A 19914-nucleotide genomic window follows, 5' to 3' on the forward strand; every position below is an offset into this window, starting at 1 on the left:
TTCTAATTTTTAAAATGCCTGGCTATCATTATTTTAGAGAATGTTTGGGTTTTGTTTTGAAGAATCGATTATCTAATTTTAGCATTTATAAAATGCAAATAATTAGAAAGAATATTTAGCAAGAGAAGTGATTAATTGTGATTTTCAATTGCTATAGCACAAGTTTGTAAATAATAGGTTTTTTGTATATTTTCAAAAACGTAATTTTATAATTTGATTTGCTTTAAAAATATAATCTCAAACACCTATTATCTACAATGTAGTGTTACAATGAAGTGTGGTATTGTAGTATAAAGGTAAAGTTTGAGGGGGTTTTTTTTGATAAATGGTATTTCTTGGGATGGTAAAAAAAATTGTAGAACCAAATTTGCCGAATAATCAAAATCTAAAAAGTAGTGAGAAACTGTAGAACAAGTATACCGGAAAGTAGTATTGCTGGACTTTACATTGTGTTTGTATGCATATATACTTTTTGTCAAAGACTGGACTAGAAATTTTAAGGCTTTAAACTTTCATTTTATAAATTACAACTACTTTGTATCTTTAATATCTTTAATAAATACTAAAAGAGAACCCTTAAATTACAAATGGAGTAATCTAGACCCTTTATTAAATTTCTTTCTTATTTCTCTACCCTTAGATCAAGATGATGACATCATCATTGACTCAACATATAATCAAATACTCTTTTACTCCTTCATCTATGGATAAAATGTTCTAACAATACATATTAATAAATAATATTCTACTAATCATATCAATTTTAATAAATCTAACATTTTGGATACCTTTTTTATTCACATCATCATCTATCGTTCTTTTAATTTTATTTTGATTTTATTTTTGATAAATCTTCTTATAGATTAATATTATTTAAAAAAATACGTTTTTTTGATTTGTTAACAAATAATGATTGTTTCAAAAAGCTATGTCGATCCATGTTATAACTTTTTTGATAATTGATTTTTTAATAAGTATTAGCATTTATATTTGTAGTTGCTTAACTTGTGTCAAGTAACATTATGATCCATCTTCCATTATAGTTTATTTTTCGTATTTGATTTTCTTGCAAATAATTAATAGCAATTAATTTTGTATTGTATGGTTTAAATTAACCTTATGTTAAGAAGTATAACTAAACACTTGATAATATATGATTAAGGTTGAACTATAAGGTTGTTATTGTTTATAGTGAATCATTTAAATGAGCTTGTAGGAATTGAAATATTGTGACAAACAGTCATTACCGTGATATAAAAAATGTATGAGTATTTTACATCAACTACACATTAGCATAATAAAGATTACATAGTTGCTTCCATATCACTATATACAATATCATAGCTGATCAAGTTTTGTGCGATAGGATGGTTGACATCGATGCATTCAAGGAATCTTGGAACATCTGGGTTAAAATTGTCTTACTTTGGAAGCAGACGTATACGTACAACCTGAAAGTTTTCCCATTCGAGCCCATCTTTAATGAAGGAGGCGTTAGGAAAATCAATAACTTCGCTATAGCTTCAATGAAGGAGATTACATGGTTGTGGATCATAGACATAAAATCAGCTTCTACAAAACCACTACTATTTGTGTATTTAATTATTTTGTGGATACCGTGAATCCTTATAACTTTTTATACTATACGTAGTTAACTACCTCCATGCATTGGACCAACCGTTTTAGCTTTAATTCACTGGAAAAAAAACGTGTGTTGTAATATTTAAAAATATAATCATTTGTGATACTACATAAAACTAAAAAACACTTGTCAAGTGGATGGGAAACCAATGTCAAAGCTTAGTCTTTGAAATTATATTTATAGTATGGTTGTTTTATGAAAAAATCAAATGGTTCATTTTCATTATTTTTATTTTATTTATTATTCTGTAAATTTTAATAGCTTTTAAGTATTTATTATACCATTATGTTAACTTTTTATAGGTATAAAATGTAATTTTTCATAAATTTTTTCTGCGTTTTACGCGGGTTATAATCTAGTTTTTTGCTATAGCCCAGAATGGTCAAATCCGGACTTTAAAGTTTATTCATACTTTTTGCCAAAGTAAGACTTTGGATTTTGTATAATTTTAATATTATTTTCTTGACAGATGATTTTCAAATAAAAACATACCCTTAACCGTTAAATGATGTGGCCCTTAACCTAACAACAAATAGTTGGATCCATTTTTTCGTGTCAAGCAAGAGTTTCAAAAGAAAAGTCCCACAGGCTCCCACTAAACAACTTGAGGATACTATGCATAAAGCTTACACGTGAAAAAACTTGAACTCTTGCCTTATAGGAAAAATCCAGATGCCTTACCACAAGTAAAAGAAAATTTTACGAAAGAATAATAACTTTTACGAAAGAAAATTTATAACAAGGACATCATGTCCTCATTAAAACTCGTTAAACAGTGAGTCCAATTGATTTTCTAGTTTGACAAGATATTTAGCAAAGAGTAATATGTCCTCACTAGTAAAATTTTTATATTTTCTGTTTATCATTTATACAATATTTTTGGTGAATTTTTTGATTTTTCTCCTTTTCACGTTATTACTTATATTTCCCCTCCATTTTTGAATTAAAGTATAAGTCTTCCTTGAAAGCTTTAACAAGGACATTAAAAAAATATAATAAAAATTGTTTAACATATATCAAAAACTTTGTCTATGCTGTAAATGATGTATTTACTATAGCTTTATACGTTTATACATTTATACATGTATAATTATATATGATACATAGTTTTTATAATTATTTATCAAAATTTAATAGTGAGTATTATTTTTATAAAATCAGAGTTGTTCTTGTTGAAGTCGTTGACCATCCTCACTGGAAACTTTTATCCATGATTTTGTCCTTCTGTAAACATTTAACGAGGACTTTGTCCTTGCTAAAAATTTTAGTTATAAGGATAATTCAATGTACATTTCTTAGCAACAATGGCTGAGATTTTCCTTATCGTTGATCTAACATATAAATAAAGATTGAAATTCTACGTTTTGGAGGGTTAATTAGATCATAAGTCAAATTTGATAGTTGAAGGGAATGAGAACCATAGATATATACATTAACATTAACATACACAACAGAGATCCCAAAATTAAGTTAAATATATCAAATTGTCAACTATATATATGTTTCACTATGTAATTTTATAGTACAAATTTTTTTACCAAAAGTATAGTACACATTCCATGGAAAAAATGGACCAATCACCAACCTATATAAAACAAATAATCAACAAAGGTGGAGATCAATATTTGAGCTCATTGATCCCATGATTCAAGACAGGCAGAGTGATTTGACCAAGTAAATTGAAAATTCTGATCATCAATGGGATTAGAATCCTTAAACCTCTGCCAATCATGCATAATCCTCTTTAAATCCTGCACTTTGGCTTTAATACTCCTACAACAATTTGCATGTATAGTTACAACAGCCCTAACATCTCTACTATCTTCACAAATTCCACTGAAAAAAATAGTGTCCAAGAACCTAACTTTAAGGCCTAGCCTTCTAAATGCACCTTTCCTCATTAGTTCAAGAAGAACGTCTTGTTCTTTCATCCCCGTTGAGTTGTCCTTCCTTGCGTACCATTCGTCGAACAAGGTTATGGTCTTGCTGTTTGATTTGATGATATAGAAACCCGTGTTGATCAGTTGGTCCGTTTCTGACCATTGGTCGCCGTTAAACTTGTCAACGCTGATCTCAAGATCTATGCTATCGTCTATATCTAGCCTAGGAAATGGATCTCTAAACCATAATACATCGGTATCCTGTAATTCATGAAGCCAACTTACAACTTTAAATAAGCAAGAAATTAAACAGGGATGATATATAGACTCATATTTAGAGTTTAGACACATTGTTAAGATTTCTCATGAAGAAAATTGTTTGTACAAAGCATCATTAAACACATATAAAAATCAATGAGCAATAACCATATGGAAGACAAATGAGACCTTTTATTTAGTGATTTGGCTTTAATTGATTGTATATAATTCTAAGAGCATTTGCCATGGGTCAATAAACACATTAAAAATCAATGAGCAATCACATAACATCACACCGGTAACGATTTGACTACAAATTAAACTCCATACTACTTAATAATAACGACAAAAGAAAAATATATATATAAAAAAAAAAACATTCACGCAAACCTAACCATGGCGAGCTCCACCACACCAACCATGGCGCCGGTCCCATGGTGGACCAACTTGAGATTGAACAAGTTGGTCGATTACGTTTGATCCAAGTGTGTAAATGTATTAGGTCATCCCCATTTTTAATCCAACCAAACGATACTATTCATTAAAATATTAATTTTTCTCTTTTATATTTATCCACCTCAACTAAACTCACTTTTTACACTCCCATTAATAACCCAACCAAAATTATTCTTTTAAAAAATAATAATATTATTAATTAACATTTTTTATTCAAAATTAATTTTGAAAGAATTTGAATTTTTTTTATTTTAAAACAATAAATCGCCCATCATTAAATAAAAATAACTTAATTAGATTAAAAAAACATTTCCTATTTACTAAACATATTAAATAAACTAACTCACTTTATCATCGTAATCCAAAAGTTATGAATTCAAACTATATAAAAATTGAATAACTAATTGAAAGAAGTAAAAGATAAATAAATAATTCAAATAACTAAAATACATGCCTTTCCATAAAAAAAAAAAAAAACTAAAGGTGATCTACCTAACGGACTCCGCCCTTAGCCGCTATTCCTCCGCCATGGACTGACGGGCTCCGTCCTTGGCTACCATGGCTCTGCCATGGATTGACGGGCTCCACCCTTGACTTTCATTGTTGTGTACATATGTTTATTTACTAATTTACATGTGAAAACAATGATCTTACACATGTGTAGGATGAACCTACACATGTGTAGGATGAACCTACACATGTGTAGGATGAACCTACACATGTGTAGGATGAACGCGATGGGAAAAAAAACAAAAATTAAAAAGTCATCAAAATTATATCGAATTGGATCTCTAATGAAAGAGGACGAAATTTTAAGACTATCCATGCTTTTTATTTCGTCTAACGATTTACGGTTTATGAGATAAAGCATTTTAAATGATTTGGGTGAATTTTCTTATTTAATGGAAGAGAGAGAAAATATAAGAAAATGAGTGGTCCAAAATTGTTCTCACGTTTTTTTTTATTTGTGAGTTCTCAAATAAACTTTACTTTGAATATATACTTTTGATGAATATAAAAGAGAACGACTTATGTTTGGTGAAACAAACAAGTCGGGTGGCTGTTGGATGGGCCCCCACTCAAAAAACCCACTTGAACCGACCAACCAAGACAAACACTCTACCGATGCGAATGGTTTTATTATCAACCTCCAATGGGTTAGTATATACTAGTATAGTGTTAATGGGTTGGTGACCTATTAGTAAGGTCTTTGAACTTGGAAAAATTCATCAGGGTTCGAATCTCACTTCTTACGTTTGGAAAAGTGAATTATTAGAGGATTTTCCGAGAGTCCCAAGTTACATCTCAACCATGCGTAGTTCGAATTTCACGTACTGCCAATTGAATATCACTATGATATCCCGAATGTTAATTGCTAAATACCAACTAACTATTAACTCGTTAAGAAAAAGTATAGTAGTATGGTGCTAGTAGTTGTAATATGTAAGTGCCCTTGATAAGTTATTAGACCTTATCTAATCTTAATTTTTTTATGACTCTTTTCTTATTATTTCTCATTTCATATTTTAAAAATATCATTATCAACCATAACTTTTTCTCATTATCTATACTACTCCACCCGTCTCATATTAAATGTCCAATTTTGACTTGTTAAGTCTTCGGCTTTAAATTTTGACCATAAAAATATTTGACTATATTATATAACACTTCATATAAAATATATGTACGGATTGAGTTTTCAATGTACTTTCACTGATATAACTTTCGTCAACTATTATATAACACAAAAAAAGATATTTATAGTCAAAGTTGCAAACAATATACACATGATAATGCATGATGTACCATACATCAATGCATACAACTTTCTCTTTCTTCAACAAATCATTTTATTTTTCTAATTCTTTCAAAATCTTTTATTTCAAAATTGTACATCGATAAATAATAAAAATTATATGGGTGCTCTTAAAATTTCATGCTCTTTCATTAGAAATGTCATTCGATATACTTTCGACGAATTTTTAAATCCGAGGACGGAGCCCGTACGGCTAAGACATTTGGCTATGACATTTTATCACATATCACATCCTATGACCGATCACACTCTATGACCTATAACCCTCATCATTTTACCGCCTCAACGCGCGGGTACTTGCTTTCGTTTTCATAAATATAATAAGAGTAATACATAAAGAACATTATTTGATTTCTTTCACTCGTTGAAAAACCAAGATGACCTCACCCCAACCCCAATCTCAATCCCCTATTTTATTGGTGAACGATAACTTTATGTCAAACAAAAATAGTCATACATGAATGGATAAAATGAGACCAAATATTAGAATTGTCATATTTGGATAACATACAAAATCCAAACATCGACTATTGTACGACAAGATCATATCATGATAAAGTAATATTCAAGGCTAATATAATATAGTCAGTTAAGTTATTATGTACAAATTTTATTAATGTTCTATAATCATATTTCTGATTTAGTTTTGGACTCTGTTTATTTTGTTGTTGTACGGCTATTTAACTAAGCAAATAGTCCCACTTCCATACATTTATAAAAGTAGATTATATATATATATATATTAGGGGGTTTTCGAGAGTCCTAAGTTCATCTAAAGCTTGTGTAGTTCGAGCAATTGAATGTTATTATGGTGTCCTAACTATTAATTACTAACTCGTTATTAAAAAAAAAAAACTAAGTAAATAGGATGAATGGTTTAATTTAATTATTTTTTCCTTTCATAATTGATAGTATGTACAAATGAATTTTGACACCGGCCCATCACACTTCTAATCATTTAGTACAAGTTTTTAGTCCAAGTAGGAGAACTAATTAACCAAGATTAAAGAGAAAACATAGATGAAGTAAATTGCAAGTTATATTTATAATGATTTATAATTGATGCTTTATCCACATTTTTTTTAAACTAAACCTCAAATAATAATAAGTTATACTTGATTATTCTTCTATGTCAAGTTCACTACATGTTGGAATTCCGTACTTCTTTTCATCTAATAAGCTATATATGATTATAATTAACCAAGTAATTAGTAAGAATTAATTAACTTACGGTGAAGATGAAGTTGTATCCACGCTTAAGAACATGTCCAAGAAAAAGTGTTCTTTGCCACATCATTTTGATAAAATCATCCGACATATACATCTTTTCGCCAACAAAATCAACACCATCCGTTTTTAACTTGTAACAATGTAATCGACGAAACATGCATCGTTCATATGCTGTTTGATCGACTGCCACGACTAAAAGATGATTAACAAGTGGCCGAGTATTTTCTCCCATCCAAAACCCATCCAAAAATATATCAAGCATTGAATTCTCTCCTTCAACGTAGGCTTTATTTACAATCGTTATGATCACCGTTTTGAATCGCGTTGAAGCTCCAGACAATGCCTTTTCTAAGTCATCTACATGCCTTGGATGCTACAAACATTAACATTAATATACGAACGAATGAGAATTAATTAAATTTGGTTGACATGTCGAATATTATGAAAATTTTGATTATATGAATATATGTTAACTTACCATGATCAAATTTTTGACACGAGGATCGAATTTATGAGTTATGGCACCAATGGGTCCATATCGGGCTCTATTTGATCCGATAAAGATGACACAAAGGGTCACGATAACTAAAACGAAGAGGACGAGAGGGACTCGAACCCTCGGTGGTTGATCCATTTTTGTGTTCTTGGTTTCACGATGTCATAATATCATGATGATGAAAGATGGTGGTGGGTGGCCATGTTTGGTTTTATGTTGGTTTTTGGTTAACGTTAGCTAGATGAGAAATATGGGTTTGTGGGAGAGAGAATTTTTAAGGTTTTTAGTGGTAATGGTAAAGAGATAATTATTTTATGTTAGAGTAGAATTCATATTGAAAAATTATATTTTAATAATAATTGGGTTGTTTGGGTTGGAAGTCTTGATACATTTTTATTTTCCATTACAAGCAAAGTGTCATGCAATCAATTAAGATTTTGATTTTGAAAACATTAACTGATTTTCTCAATCAAAATCAAACCTCGATAAACCGTATACATGCATCCGAGTTAAAAAGTTCATGATCATTTAATTACAAGCCATTGGGGTTTTGTCCCATGGTTAGAGTGTTTTTCCCTAAAGGGTTTCATGATGGGGTCATGAATGAGTTCAAATTTTGTCAAAGATATTTGTAAAAAAATCTTTATAATACTATACTCATCTAGACATGGGAGAGCAAAATCCTTTAAGATACTACTAGGATCCGAATTTAGTATGGGCGAACCAAATCTAAGTGTGTTGCCAGTTCTTTTACTTTTCAAATAAAAATTTAATTACAGGTACGCAATTTTTATATATACGGTTACATACGATAACTACATTAATGGTAAAATTAAACTTACTCTTATTCTAATGCGCGAACCCTATAATATAACATCTAACCAATTATTGTTGGGAACTTGAAACATTATATTTGTAAAGACTAACGATAGAGTTGTTAACTAACTCAAACCAAGAAAAGATGATATTAAGTTGACCATAAGACAATTCTAATTTGGTGCATAAGTAGCTGACATTGATGTTGACTTACAATATTAATAACCATCAGATATTCATTGTTCACTTCTATAGTTAGAGAGGTGGCTGCAATTATATGGAGTAAAATGTAATTTAACTAGAGAGTTGTTTGGTTTACACTTTCAAAATAGAATTTGTGCTTTGAAATAATGACATTTTAAAGGAGCACGTTTCAACCTTTTTTTATTCAAAGTTGTGTGTTTTCTTAAAAAAAAAAGTCATACATAATCATATGGAAGTAAAATAAAAGCATTTTTCTTTCTTAATAATCAAGTTAAATGAGAAGTTTAGGGATAAATTCGATAAAAGTCACAAAGAATAACTTTATAATATTATATTTGGGCCGTACAAAATTTTCATTTGGATGATAAGATTGCAAGGCTAAAACTTAGAGTTGGGCTTAAATGGGTCAAAGGGAAACGTAATTTTAAACGGGGGGACGTTTTTATTTTTATTTTTTGAAGTTTGAACATAAATGGGAGTATGATTGTATGTAGGACTGTAGCCTGTAGGAGTGTACGTGTAGGCGGTATATCTATTATCCCAAATTAATTAACACTCCTACTTTAGAACCAAACCACCCAGCAGCTTCTTTATATAATCAACAATCATAATTAATTTACATTCGTAATTCGTTTCTCTCGATTAAACCCTTATGTTATCTAGGCGAAGCTTGGTTAGAAAGGGTTTCTTTTGGAATTGAGATTTAAAGGTTTCTTCTTTGTTTAACAATTAGTATCATAGTCATAGGAAACGGGTACGAAGCAGGGTTTCTCGTACGGTACACCTCGTACCGAAACGCGGTACAAAATCGTCACGGACGAAGGCGAAACGCGATCCGAAACGGTAATATAAGCGTCCTGATTTGACGTATCAAGGTTGACATTCGCGTCCCTTTTAGCTTTGGTTCGCCGTACCGTTTAATAGAAATCGATGTTCCGGCAAAGAGAAATCGGTTTTTTTTCCGATGGGGGAGATAGTGACAAAAGTAGAAAAGTAGCGGGTGTACTTTTTTTTTTTTTTTTTAAGTGGGAAAAGATAATTTAGGTTTGATAAGGAAGTAGACTTATATTGGGCCATAAAATATAATTTTATATTGGGCTTATATTGGGAAAAGATATTTTAGGTTTGATGACCCTGCTGAAAAGGAAAAAGACTAAGTGTCGATTAGTTATGGTTTTTTTTTATTATTTTGATTATGAACAACTTTTGGATTTTAGTATGAATAACAAGTCTTTATTATATATGTTAGTTATTTATATGTTTTGTACCAAATTTATGCACCGAAAAGGGTATGACGTTTTGCGTTCCGAATTGGCGTTCTGAATGAATCTACCCCCTCTCGTACCGGATTTTGGAAGCCTACGAACCGCGTACCCGTTTTCGTTCCGCGAACCGTATCGTACTGCGTTCCGTGTGACTATGATTAGCATAACTCCTAACAGCTAAAATTTGATTTCTTGCGTCGTTAGCCATTATCATTTGCTGTCAAATTAAATATAAACCCATTGTCACTTTCCTAGATCATTGTCATGGAGTTCAGTACGTACAAGAGATTGTTATCAAATTCTAGTTTCCTATTTATCAAATTATAGTTCCCAAACACCCGGAATGTTTTTCTTTGAAGGGAAACCATCTACAATTTTTTACTTTTATAATAATTAAATACAATGGATAAAAAGCTTACCCAACCAGCCCCATGGAACTTATTAAGTTCATCGCGTGTAGATTTTCAATAGCCCAACCACTTTGATCTTCAGAAACCCGAGCAATCTAGTTTGTATTTTGACGAACAGCCGCATAAAAAATTCCCACGAATTGCTTCATGTTCTTTTATCACCTGCAAAGGAGCCTAAAAAGGAGAAAAGTAATATGTTTCAAAGATTGTTGGGCACTGATTGATTGTTTACGAGTAAACTTCCTATAGCAAAAGATAGAAAAGGTATGTTTGGCAACAACTTTTCAAGAGTTTTTTTGGCAGCCTTAGCTATTAATTTTGAACAATAAACTCATATATTGTGTTAAAAACTTTATTTAGATGCAATTAGTTTTTAACTTTTATTTGAAAAAAAAAAAACTCCAAAATAAAACTAGTTTGGATGAAGCTTTTAATTTTTAAAAATTACACACATACTTCTTGACGTTATATTTTATAGTTACCATACCAAACACCTTTAAATAATAGAAGTTCTAACTAACAACTTTGCTTAAAAACTACAAAGATCCCCAACTAAAACTACAACTAGCTACAAGCTATAGTTACTTTTGCCAAACATACACAAAATATTTGCCTTCCAAATCCATAATTATTGCTTGAATATGTCAACATTGTAAATTCATAAATATTGCTTGAAATCAAGCAGTTGAGTATGTAAATTCTGTGAACATACATCTAACATCGTTTGAATACGTAAACATTAATTCTATGTTTATATTCTTTAATTAATATAAAGAATTTTGACACTGTAGATTAATATCTTTGGGTATGACAAAATTTAGAGTTGGGCTTAAATGGACCAAAGAGAAACGTAATTTTAAACGGAGGGGAGGGAGAGCGTATAGTTATATGGCTATACTATTCTTAATACCCGTACGATATATGATAGCTATATAAATTGTATTATAGAGAAATTCAAATATGCCTCATTCATGATTCGTGGGTTTAAAATAAATTGTGGTTAAAGTAAACTGATTATCGAAATTAAATTATAATAAACGGTAATGATAAATATAATATATATTTAGTTAGAGTTTTGGATTTACCTTAAATTTTTAGAATCACATCAAAATCGGAATTTATAAGCATAGTAAATGACGACACATAGTCTTGCAATTTCAGATCGTAAACTCAAATTTTTTACGTCTTCATGTTAATAACTTGTTATAATTAATATAAGTAATAGGAGCGATTTGAAGAATTGAGAAAGAAAAAGAGTCAATTTATTAATAAAAAAACGATCAAGTAAATAAGGTTATAATGTCTTTTGTATTAATAAGTTAAGAGTTAGAGTTTAATTATAAGTCTAATAAGAAAATTGAATACATATATACAATTAAAAAGACTAATCTAATAAAATAAATAAATAAATAAAAGTCGACCAAGGATTATGACACGTGTCATTTTAAAAATATCTCAATTATGTTTTAGTTTATTGGTAGATATACTCACATTATTATTATTATTATTATTGTTATTCGTATTATTATTATTATTTCCTTTTTTTTTTCTTATAACATCACTTTTATCGAAACATCACTTTTATTATAAATTAATAGGATTTACAAGAAATTAAAGAGAAGTTGGGATACTATCTAACCCCACTACTCTAGCTATAGCAAAACTAATTGTATTAAATATATGAGCAACAACACGTTCTCCAATGTCTTGAGCCATAAAGAAATTTCAGATTATTATTTTATTATTTATTTATTTATTTTAATTATTATTATTATTATTATTGTTATTGTTATTATTATTATTATTATTATTATTATTATTATTATTATTATTATTATTATTATTATCGCACCCAGCTTCTCTATATCATCAAACAATCATCATAAAATCAAAATTTACATTCGTTTGGTCTAGATCAAACCCTATACGGTGGCCTCCTCCATCACAAACAAGCAAGTGTATATTGCCAGGGTACATTATGTTTTATTTCAATTACATCAATCTGTTTTACATATGATTCGTTCATCATATCATACATGTTGACATTTTTAATCTTAGTTATATTTATTATCTTTTTTATAAAGATTTGGCTGATTTTATTAGAACGTGCATATTCTGCAAACAATTCATAAGTATGAGTAGTTGTTCATCCACAAGTATTAAGCGTGTAAGAAAAAAGCCTTTATTATCATCAGCAACTAATAATAATATTAATATCCCTGAGGATGTGTTATTAAGCTACATATTCATTCGATTACGGGCTAAACAGCTCGCTCAAATGAGGACCCTCTCTAAAACCTGGAATGCCCTCTTGTCCCATCCTTCCTTTATCCAATCTCATCTCGACCGTTCAATCAATACCAACGACGAAATTCTTATGGTCTTTTACAATGGAGTTTTTTCACAACACAAACCATTTACCGCCCACCCCTCTCGATCTCCTAGTGAAGACCTCGCTTATCTAATCAAACCCCCACCTGGACCTGGATACAATGTTGTTATTGGTTCCGTTAATGGCTTGATATGCTTTGCTGATTACATAATCCATCGTCGTTCCTTTCGCATCTGGAACCCCTCTATCTCAGCCTTAATAGCTCTCCCACCATATACTATAAGTGAAGACTACCCCAAAGATGCTTGCAGTTTTCGGTTTGGATTTGATCCCAAAACTAGTGATTATAAACTTGTTAAGATTGCATACCGCTTTGATAGACATGTTCTGATTGAAAAGTATTTTCCCGTAGAGGTGTATAGTATGCGAAAAGATTCATGGGAATTCATAACAGCAAAGTTTCCATCCCATATTAGATATATTCACGAACCCCCCAACGAAGCGTATGTGGATGGATATGATGGCCATGTTCATTGGCTTTGTTCTATTGATACGGATAAGACACTTCAAACCATAATGGCATATGATCTGAATCTTGAAACTTTTAGTGAGATATTGCTTCCAGACTCTATACAAAGGAATAGAAACCGGAGTCGAAGAAATGCTTTGGGAGTTTGGTCCCGAAAGCTTTGTGTGATTTCCTGCAACTACCAAGATGGTGATTGTGAGGTGTGGGTGATGGATAAGTGTAAGGTGGCTGGTTCTTGGATAAAACTACATGTGTTATCCGGGTTTAGTGGTGATATTGTTCCGATTGGATTCACTTTGAACAGTAAGTTCCTTTTCAGACATGATGATAATCTTGCTCTGTACGATCCAAATGCATCCGCATCTAAACATTTTAAGGCTATCAGACCAGTTGAATCACCAACCAAAGTTGCTCAGTATATTGACAGTCTTGTTTGGCCCGTATCGTCACGCAAGGGGCTGGGGCCTTAACAACGTCGACAAAGGCCACTGAGGATGATTATGTATTTTTCTTGTTTAAGGGACCTCTGTAGAACAGAAATCCTCAAGGTTTTACATGTATTTTTCTTTTCTGGTATTCTAAAATAATTCTAGTTTCTTTATTTCCGTTTAGTTTGCTGGAATTTTTATTCTTAACTTGTCTTTGTAATTTTCAAGTTTTCTCTTAATTCTGTTTTGTAATAATATTGGTTTTGTGAACAGCGTTCCTACATCGAGTTGTTAACAGATTGGACCATTACTTGAATTAGTTATCATCCTATTACTTAGTTATTAAATTTGAGGATATGAAAAAAGTGTTATCTTGTCCATATGTATAAGAGAAAGATTACGCCACAAGTTATGCTTAGAGTAGTACAATGAAGATTAAGATGAAGCTTTGCAAGGAAAGGCATACGGAGTACGCAAAGTAGCATTGGTGTATTAAACTCGAGTATTGATCGAGCAGGTTTGATTATTCTTCTTTATTAAGTTATTTTGATGTTCTCCTAGTTTTTTTTATTCTAGTGAAGTGGTGATTTTAATTAGACCATTCTTAAAAGTAGGTGAAAACTATAGGTGAAATTGGTAGGTTAAGAGGTGAAAGCTTTATGGCATATAGGTTAAATATGAAGGTGAAGATGGCTAGGCTAATGCATTCACCTATTAGAAAATGACAAATTAGTGGGTCAATGAGAATTTTGGTACAATGTAATTTTTTAGAAATATATTTGTAGTTTTGTTCCTAAATAATAATAATAATAAACAGAAAATACATTATACATACAAATGTCATCATCGTTGCCATAAGCCTCTTCTTTGAAAGTATGCTACTTATGTTGGAAGCATTAGTTTTGACATAAAATCTTCTATTGGTAAAGTAAAAATCTCAAAGTTATTTTGATTTTTAACGAAGTTGAAAAAGAGAAGTTGAAGAAAGTGTTTTATTTGTTTGGGTAATTGTATCATACATTGATAAATAGTATAGTTGTATGTGAAAATGTTATTTTATTTTCAAGTTATTATATAATAGTAATCATAATAGTCAGGTCAAAATTTATGTAGAGGCTAAATTGTAAATCATTGATTTCGATGTACTTATTTATGTTGTTTAATATAACGTAACTTCTCCGTTATCACATGCTCTAAAATTGCAAAGACCAATATTCAAGTTAAAGATAGATGTTCTCATAACTGGTACCCAGACGAAATTATTTTAAGGGTCCATTTTTTCTAATTCTCCGGTGAGAGTTAATTTTTGTTTAAAAAAATTTTTCCACTCAAAGATGACTTTAATAAATATAATAAAAGACTTTTAAATTTGCCCCCTCACAAAAAAATTTCTGGCTCCGTCCCTGGATGTGGCAGGAAAAAGTGTAGGTGAAAGATTGAATGGTTACGAATGGTCTTATTGAATGATTTGCAACAACAATAGTGTAATTAAAATAATAAGAATATCAGGAAGCTACAGGCTTGAAATATAGATTTTGGGTGATTTTCAACTCACATGTCCTGTTTTTCTTTTACTTAAACTATTTTGCCCGGTTGACACAAATGATGAACTGTTTACAGACAATTTTTCTTGGAATTTGACCCCTAAAAACATAAAGGGCTGAAGCTGCATATCACAGCAATAAGGATAGACAAGTCGGTTTAGAATTTGACCCATTAAGGATTCCTCTTTGGGGCTGGACAAGGCATTTGTATGGAATTTGATGTCGGAGGTTTAAACTCACATACAAGTTTCATTTTAGAGTGCCACAGCTTCTGATTTATTGTAGCATTGTGTCCGCTAACATTGCAGCAACAATGTATTACGGGTTTGAGCCTCAAAAGGGTTATCTAGGCAAAGCTTGGTTAGATAGGATTTATTTGGAATTGAGATTTAAAGGTTTCTTCTTTATTTAACATTGGCAAAACTCCTAACGGTTACTATTTGATTTCTTGCATCTTAAGCCGTTATCATTTGCTGTCAAATTGTAAACCCATTGTCACTTTCAAAATTTCAAATTTATCCACCTCTTTGTATGGTATCTAGTATCGGAAACATTAAACAGTGTTATGCGTTTTAGTCCTAGCTGGTATATCTAGTATCAGAAACATTAGACATTGCTACGTCTTTTGGAATATGTGATGGAATTTGGTATTGTATTTGGCTTGGGTACAATAGTGTATCACATGATTTAGTAGAACAGACCAACATAATGCCTTTCCAAACACCCGGAATGCTTTTCTTTGAAGGGAAACCATCTACATTGTTACTGTTATGATGAATATAATGGATAAAGCTTTACCCAACCCGCCCCATGGAACTTTTTATGTTCATCGTGTGTAGACTGTCAATAGCGCGCCCAACCCCCTTGACCTTCCGTTGATAACATTTTGTCCAAAGAAACCCAAAATTCTTTTATCGCCTGTAGAGTAGCCTTAAAAAGAGAAAAATTATATTTTCCAAGATTGCAGAGCACAGATTGGTTAAGATAAAGTATTTGCCTTCAAAATTATTCATAATTATTGCTTGAATATGTCAACATTGTTAATTCATAATTTTTGCTTGAATACTTGGATAACCTGTAAACATTCTATGTTTATATTCTGTATATATTATTCTGTATATATTTTTACATTATCTTTGGGTATCACAAAATTTATTTTTGATTTGGATGATAAGATTGAAAGCCTAACAAATTTAGAGTTGGGCTTAAGTGGGAAACGTAATTTTAAACGGAGGCCAGGAGAGTGTATAGCTATAGCTATCCTTGATATCCTCAGATTATTAGTATTTATTTAATATTATAATAATTATAAAACCAGACCCACGAACCCAACAATCATAAAAATATAAATTTATTACATTCGTTTGCTCTCGATCAAAACCCTTTACGTGGCCTCCTCCTTCACAAAAAGCAAGTGTACTTATATTGCCAGGTACGTACTGAGATTATGTTCAATTATTATTATACTTACATTAATCTGTTTTACAAACAAGCAAGCTAGTGTGCGTACATTAGGATTCCTAGCTTTCCAGAATATTCATACTTACTTGCTCTTGTTATTATTGAATTAAGATATCGACCCTAATTCATCAGGACCCGCCAACAATTTATAAGTATGAGGGTTTGTTCATCCACATCGTCCACAATTATTAAGCGTGTAGCAAAAAAGCCTTTATTATTAGCGACTAATATCCCCGAGGATGTGTTATTAAGCAACATATTCATTCGATTACCAGCAAAACAGCTTGCTCAAATGAGATCCCTCTCTAAAACCTGGAATGCCCTCTTGTCCCATCCCTCCTTTATCCAATCTCATCTCGACCGTTCAATCAAAACCAACGACGAAATTCTTGTTTTCTTTTACAATGTAGATTTTTCACACAGGGAACCGTGTACCGCCCACCCCTCAGGATCTCCTAGTGAAGACCTCACTAAATTAATCAAACCCTTACCTGGATACAACAGTGTTATTGGGTCGGTTAATGGCTTGATATGCTACATTAAATATTACTCATACTGTCATATTCATTCCCTTCGCATCTGGAACCCTTCTCTCTCAGCCACAATAGCTCTCCCACCCTATATTGATATTGGTGTATACGACCCCGTACCCTCTTTTCGGTTCGGGTTTGATCCCAAAACTTGTGATTATAAACTTGTTAAGATAGCATACAGTTTTGATATGAATGATAATTTGATTGAAGAGTTTCTTCCCGTAGAGGTGTATAGTATGCGAAAGGACTCATGGGAATCCATCACAGAAAGGTTTCCATCCCATATTACATGTTTTCGCAACCTCAATGAAGTTTATGTGGATGGATATGATGGACATGTTCATTGGCATTGTTATGTTGATACGAATTACATGCTTGAAACCATAATAGCATTTGATTTGAATCTTGAAACTTTTAGTGAGATTTTGCTTCCAGACGCTATACAAAGCAATCGAGGAAGGAGTAATGCTTTGGGAGTTTGGTCCCGAAAGCTTTGTGTGATTTCCTGCATCGAAGATGGTGATTGTGAGGTGTGGGTGATGGATAAGTATAAGGTGGCTACCTCATGGATGAAACTACATGTGTTATCCGGGTTTAGTGGCAATATTGATCCGATTGGATTCACTTTGAATGGTAAGTTCCTTTTAGGACATGATCTTAATCTAGCTCTGTATGATCCAAATACAGCTGCATCTAAACTGTTTAAGGCTATGAAACCAGTTGACTCATCAACCAGAGTTGCTCAGTATATTGACAGTCTTGTTTGGCCGGTAGCACGCAACGTGAAGCATCAATTGTGATAGCATCTCTTGATAACAAATTAGCTCGGACGCCATCATGTAATTTGCTCTATCAGTCTACTAGCTAGTTTATTTCTTCATGCTGTATTACATGAGGCTTTTAATTAATTTGTTATTGTTGATTTGTTTTATTTATTTATTTTTTGTGCTCCTTTGTTAATTGATGACGGCTGAATTGCTAAAAAGCTTAACGATCTTTTAACATTTGTCCTGGTTTATTCAAATCTAATTTCATTGGTAGCAAATTTAGGGTCTACCTTTACATCAATTCCGTTTTTGATTTGTAGTTTGTTCGGCTTTTGTATACAATAGGATATTGATGATAGAGGTGGCCATTGTGGAGTACCCATTTACTTATCAATGGACGTATTCCGGTAATGTTTATATATCTATCGGGCCAAATATGTAAGACTATCAAGTTTAGTGCAAGAGAAATGGGTCAAAAGTCACCCAAGCTACATTTTTAGTGTATACAAATTTATAAACCGCCTGAATCCTTTGGTTCAAAAACAGATTGAAATGATGTTTTTCTATTTTTGTAATTATATTGCTAAGACATTTATTATTTATAAAATTTGGACAAGAAGTGATCCATGTACCTGCCCTGACCCATATTAAAGTACCCGTTACGACGTTACCCAACCTGCCTGACATGGTTCTTCTGAATCAAAGTGATACCTGTCAACCCAACTCGGCCCGTATTATCCATTTGACCAGCTACCCAACCAGTCTGACTAAAAATGGGCCATTTTTAGAAACCTGAATACCATGTACTTTGGAAGCCTCGGTCAAAAGCATTTTGTATGGCAACATGTAGAGCTGTTATCCCAAAAACAAAAAGAAAAAGGTGCGAGTGGGTCTAATTCTCTCATAGGACTTCAACTCTGCATACTCAGTTGATGGTTGTGATGCAACGACAGGGCAGCTTCTATGAATTATACGTTCCACTTTTGCTTACATGGTTAAAAGTCATTATTGTCCCTGGGAACTGGTTGCCTCGTTCTCATAGCATCATCATTCTTATGCACAGCTCTCAGATCCAGTATTCTGAGACATCTGAGTTGCCCTCAACCACTCTTTTCGGTCCTCACATTCATTTTTATTCACAGTCCTCAAATTTCTTCTTATATGATCATACCCCCCTCACAAATTTCAAAAACCAAGTTTTAGTAGATGGGCAAACCGGAAATATTCCTGCTGCTCTTTTTGCATTGTTGAGACTAAACATCGGTGGTAAGATTATCTTCATAATATTCTAATAATTAATTAGTACTAATTTATGTTAGAAGTTCTGTTATTGTCTGAATCTTCTTAAGTTAACTTTCTCAAGGAAAACAAGCTCCGGCCCAAATTACCTTTCTAGAGTAAGTTCACTTTCATTGAGTTGTTAACATATTGTCATACAAATAGAGTGTTGAGGCTTAGTGAGAGGGTTCCTTAAACAATACACCACCAGAGTGCTGGTCATTTTAGAAAAAAGTTGACTTTTTTCACCTACTTTGGACACAAATAAAATTAGATTTGTCATAAAGCCATAAAGGGTTGAGGCTGGATATCACAGCAATTGGCAGTTGGAAAGAATTTGACCCATTGTCACTTTCCTAGAATTGTCATTGAGTTTAGTACAATAGATTGCTATCAAATTATAGTTCATTTCCTGATATATTATTGAGTAAGTTACATTTACTTGTTAATATATAGACAATTTGGATCATATTGTGTTCTAATGGTAAAACGTGTATGTGATTTTATTTGGTAGGTTCGTATAGCAGAGAAAGCAACAATATCGGTTGAAGAGCAAAAGTGTTGGTAGA

At 31.8% G+C, this 19914-nt stretch overlaps 3 protein-coding genes across 3 annotated transcripts; 2 read left to right on the forward strand and 1 right to left on the reverse strand.

Annotated features, from left to right (window-relative positions):
* Positions 1-3273: 3273 nt before the first annotated feature.
* On the reverse strand, positions 3274-7998 carry LOC122586011 (uncharacterized protein At1g28695-like). Its single transcript, XM_043758127.1, has 3 exons — positions 7761-7998; positions 7284-7655; positions 3274-3783 (listed from the first exon to the last, which is right to left on the reverse strand). Exons 1-3 carry the CDS (start codon positions 7914-7916, stop codon positions 3274-3276), a joined length of 1038 nt encoding a protein of 345 aa, XP_043614062.1. The 5' UTR covers positions 7917-7998.
* Positions 7999-12607: 4609 nt separating this feature from the next.
* On the forward strand, positions 12608-13947 carry LOC122588871 (F-box/kelch-repeat protein At3g06240-like). The gene has a single exon (XM_043761092.1). The coding sequence runs from the start codon at positions 12608-12610 to the stop codon at positions 13802-13804; it is 1197 nt and encodes a 398-aa protein (XP_043617027.1). The 3' UTR covers positions 13805-13947.
* Positions 13948-16921: 2974 nt separating this feature from the next.
* Positions 16922-18243, forward strand: LOC122588880 (F-box protein CPR1-like). Its single transcript, XM_043761103.1, has 2 exons — positions 16922-17933; positions 18021-18243. Exons 1-2 carry the CDS (start codon positions 16922-16924, stop codon positions 18098-18100), a joined length of 1092 nt encoding a protein of 363 aa, XP_043617038.1. The 3' UTR covers positions 18101-18243.
* The last annotated feature ends 1671 nt before the right edge of the window (positions 18244-19914 follow it).

The sequence above is a fragment of the Erigeron canadensis genome, chromosome 1 (assembly GCF_010389155.1).
Source record: "Erigeron canadensis isolate Cc75 chromosome 1, C_canadensis_v1, whole genome shotgun sequence".
NCBI classification, from domain to species: domain Eukaryota; kingdom Viridiplantae; phylum Streptophyta; class Magnoliopsida; order Asterales; family Asteraceae; genus Erigeron; species Erigeron canadensis.

What these genes read in the sequence shown, in the direction of transcription:
- LOC122586011 (XM_043758127.1), bottom strand. Translation starts at nt 7,916, where the DNA reads ATGGATCAACCACCGAGGGTTCGAGTCCCTCTCGTCCTCTTCGTTTTA. An exon ending in GTGTCAAAAATTTGATCATG is followed by an intron (nt 7,656 to 7,760) that starts GTAAGTTAACAT and finishes TAATGTTTGTAG; the next exon opens with CATCCAAGGCATGTAGATGA. An exon ending in GATACAACTTCATCTTCACC is followed by an intron (nt 3,784 to 7,283) that starts GTAAGTTAATTA and finishes CATGAATTACAG; the next exon opens with GATACCGATGTATTATGGTT.
- LOC122588871 (XM_043761092.1), top strand. Translation starts at nt 12,608, where the DNA reads ATGAGTAGTTGTTCATCCACAAGTATTAAGCGTGTAAGAAAAAAGCCT.
- LOC122588880 (XM_043761103.1), top strand. Translation starts at nt 16,922, where the DNA reads ATGAGGGTTTGTTCATCCACATCGTCCACAATTATTAAGCGTGTAGCA. An exon ending in GATTGGATTCACTTTGAATG is followed by an intron (nt 17,934 to 18,020) that starts GTAAGTTCCTTT and finishes CTATGAAACCAG; the next exon opens with TTGACTCATCAACCAGAGTT.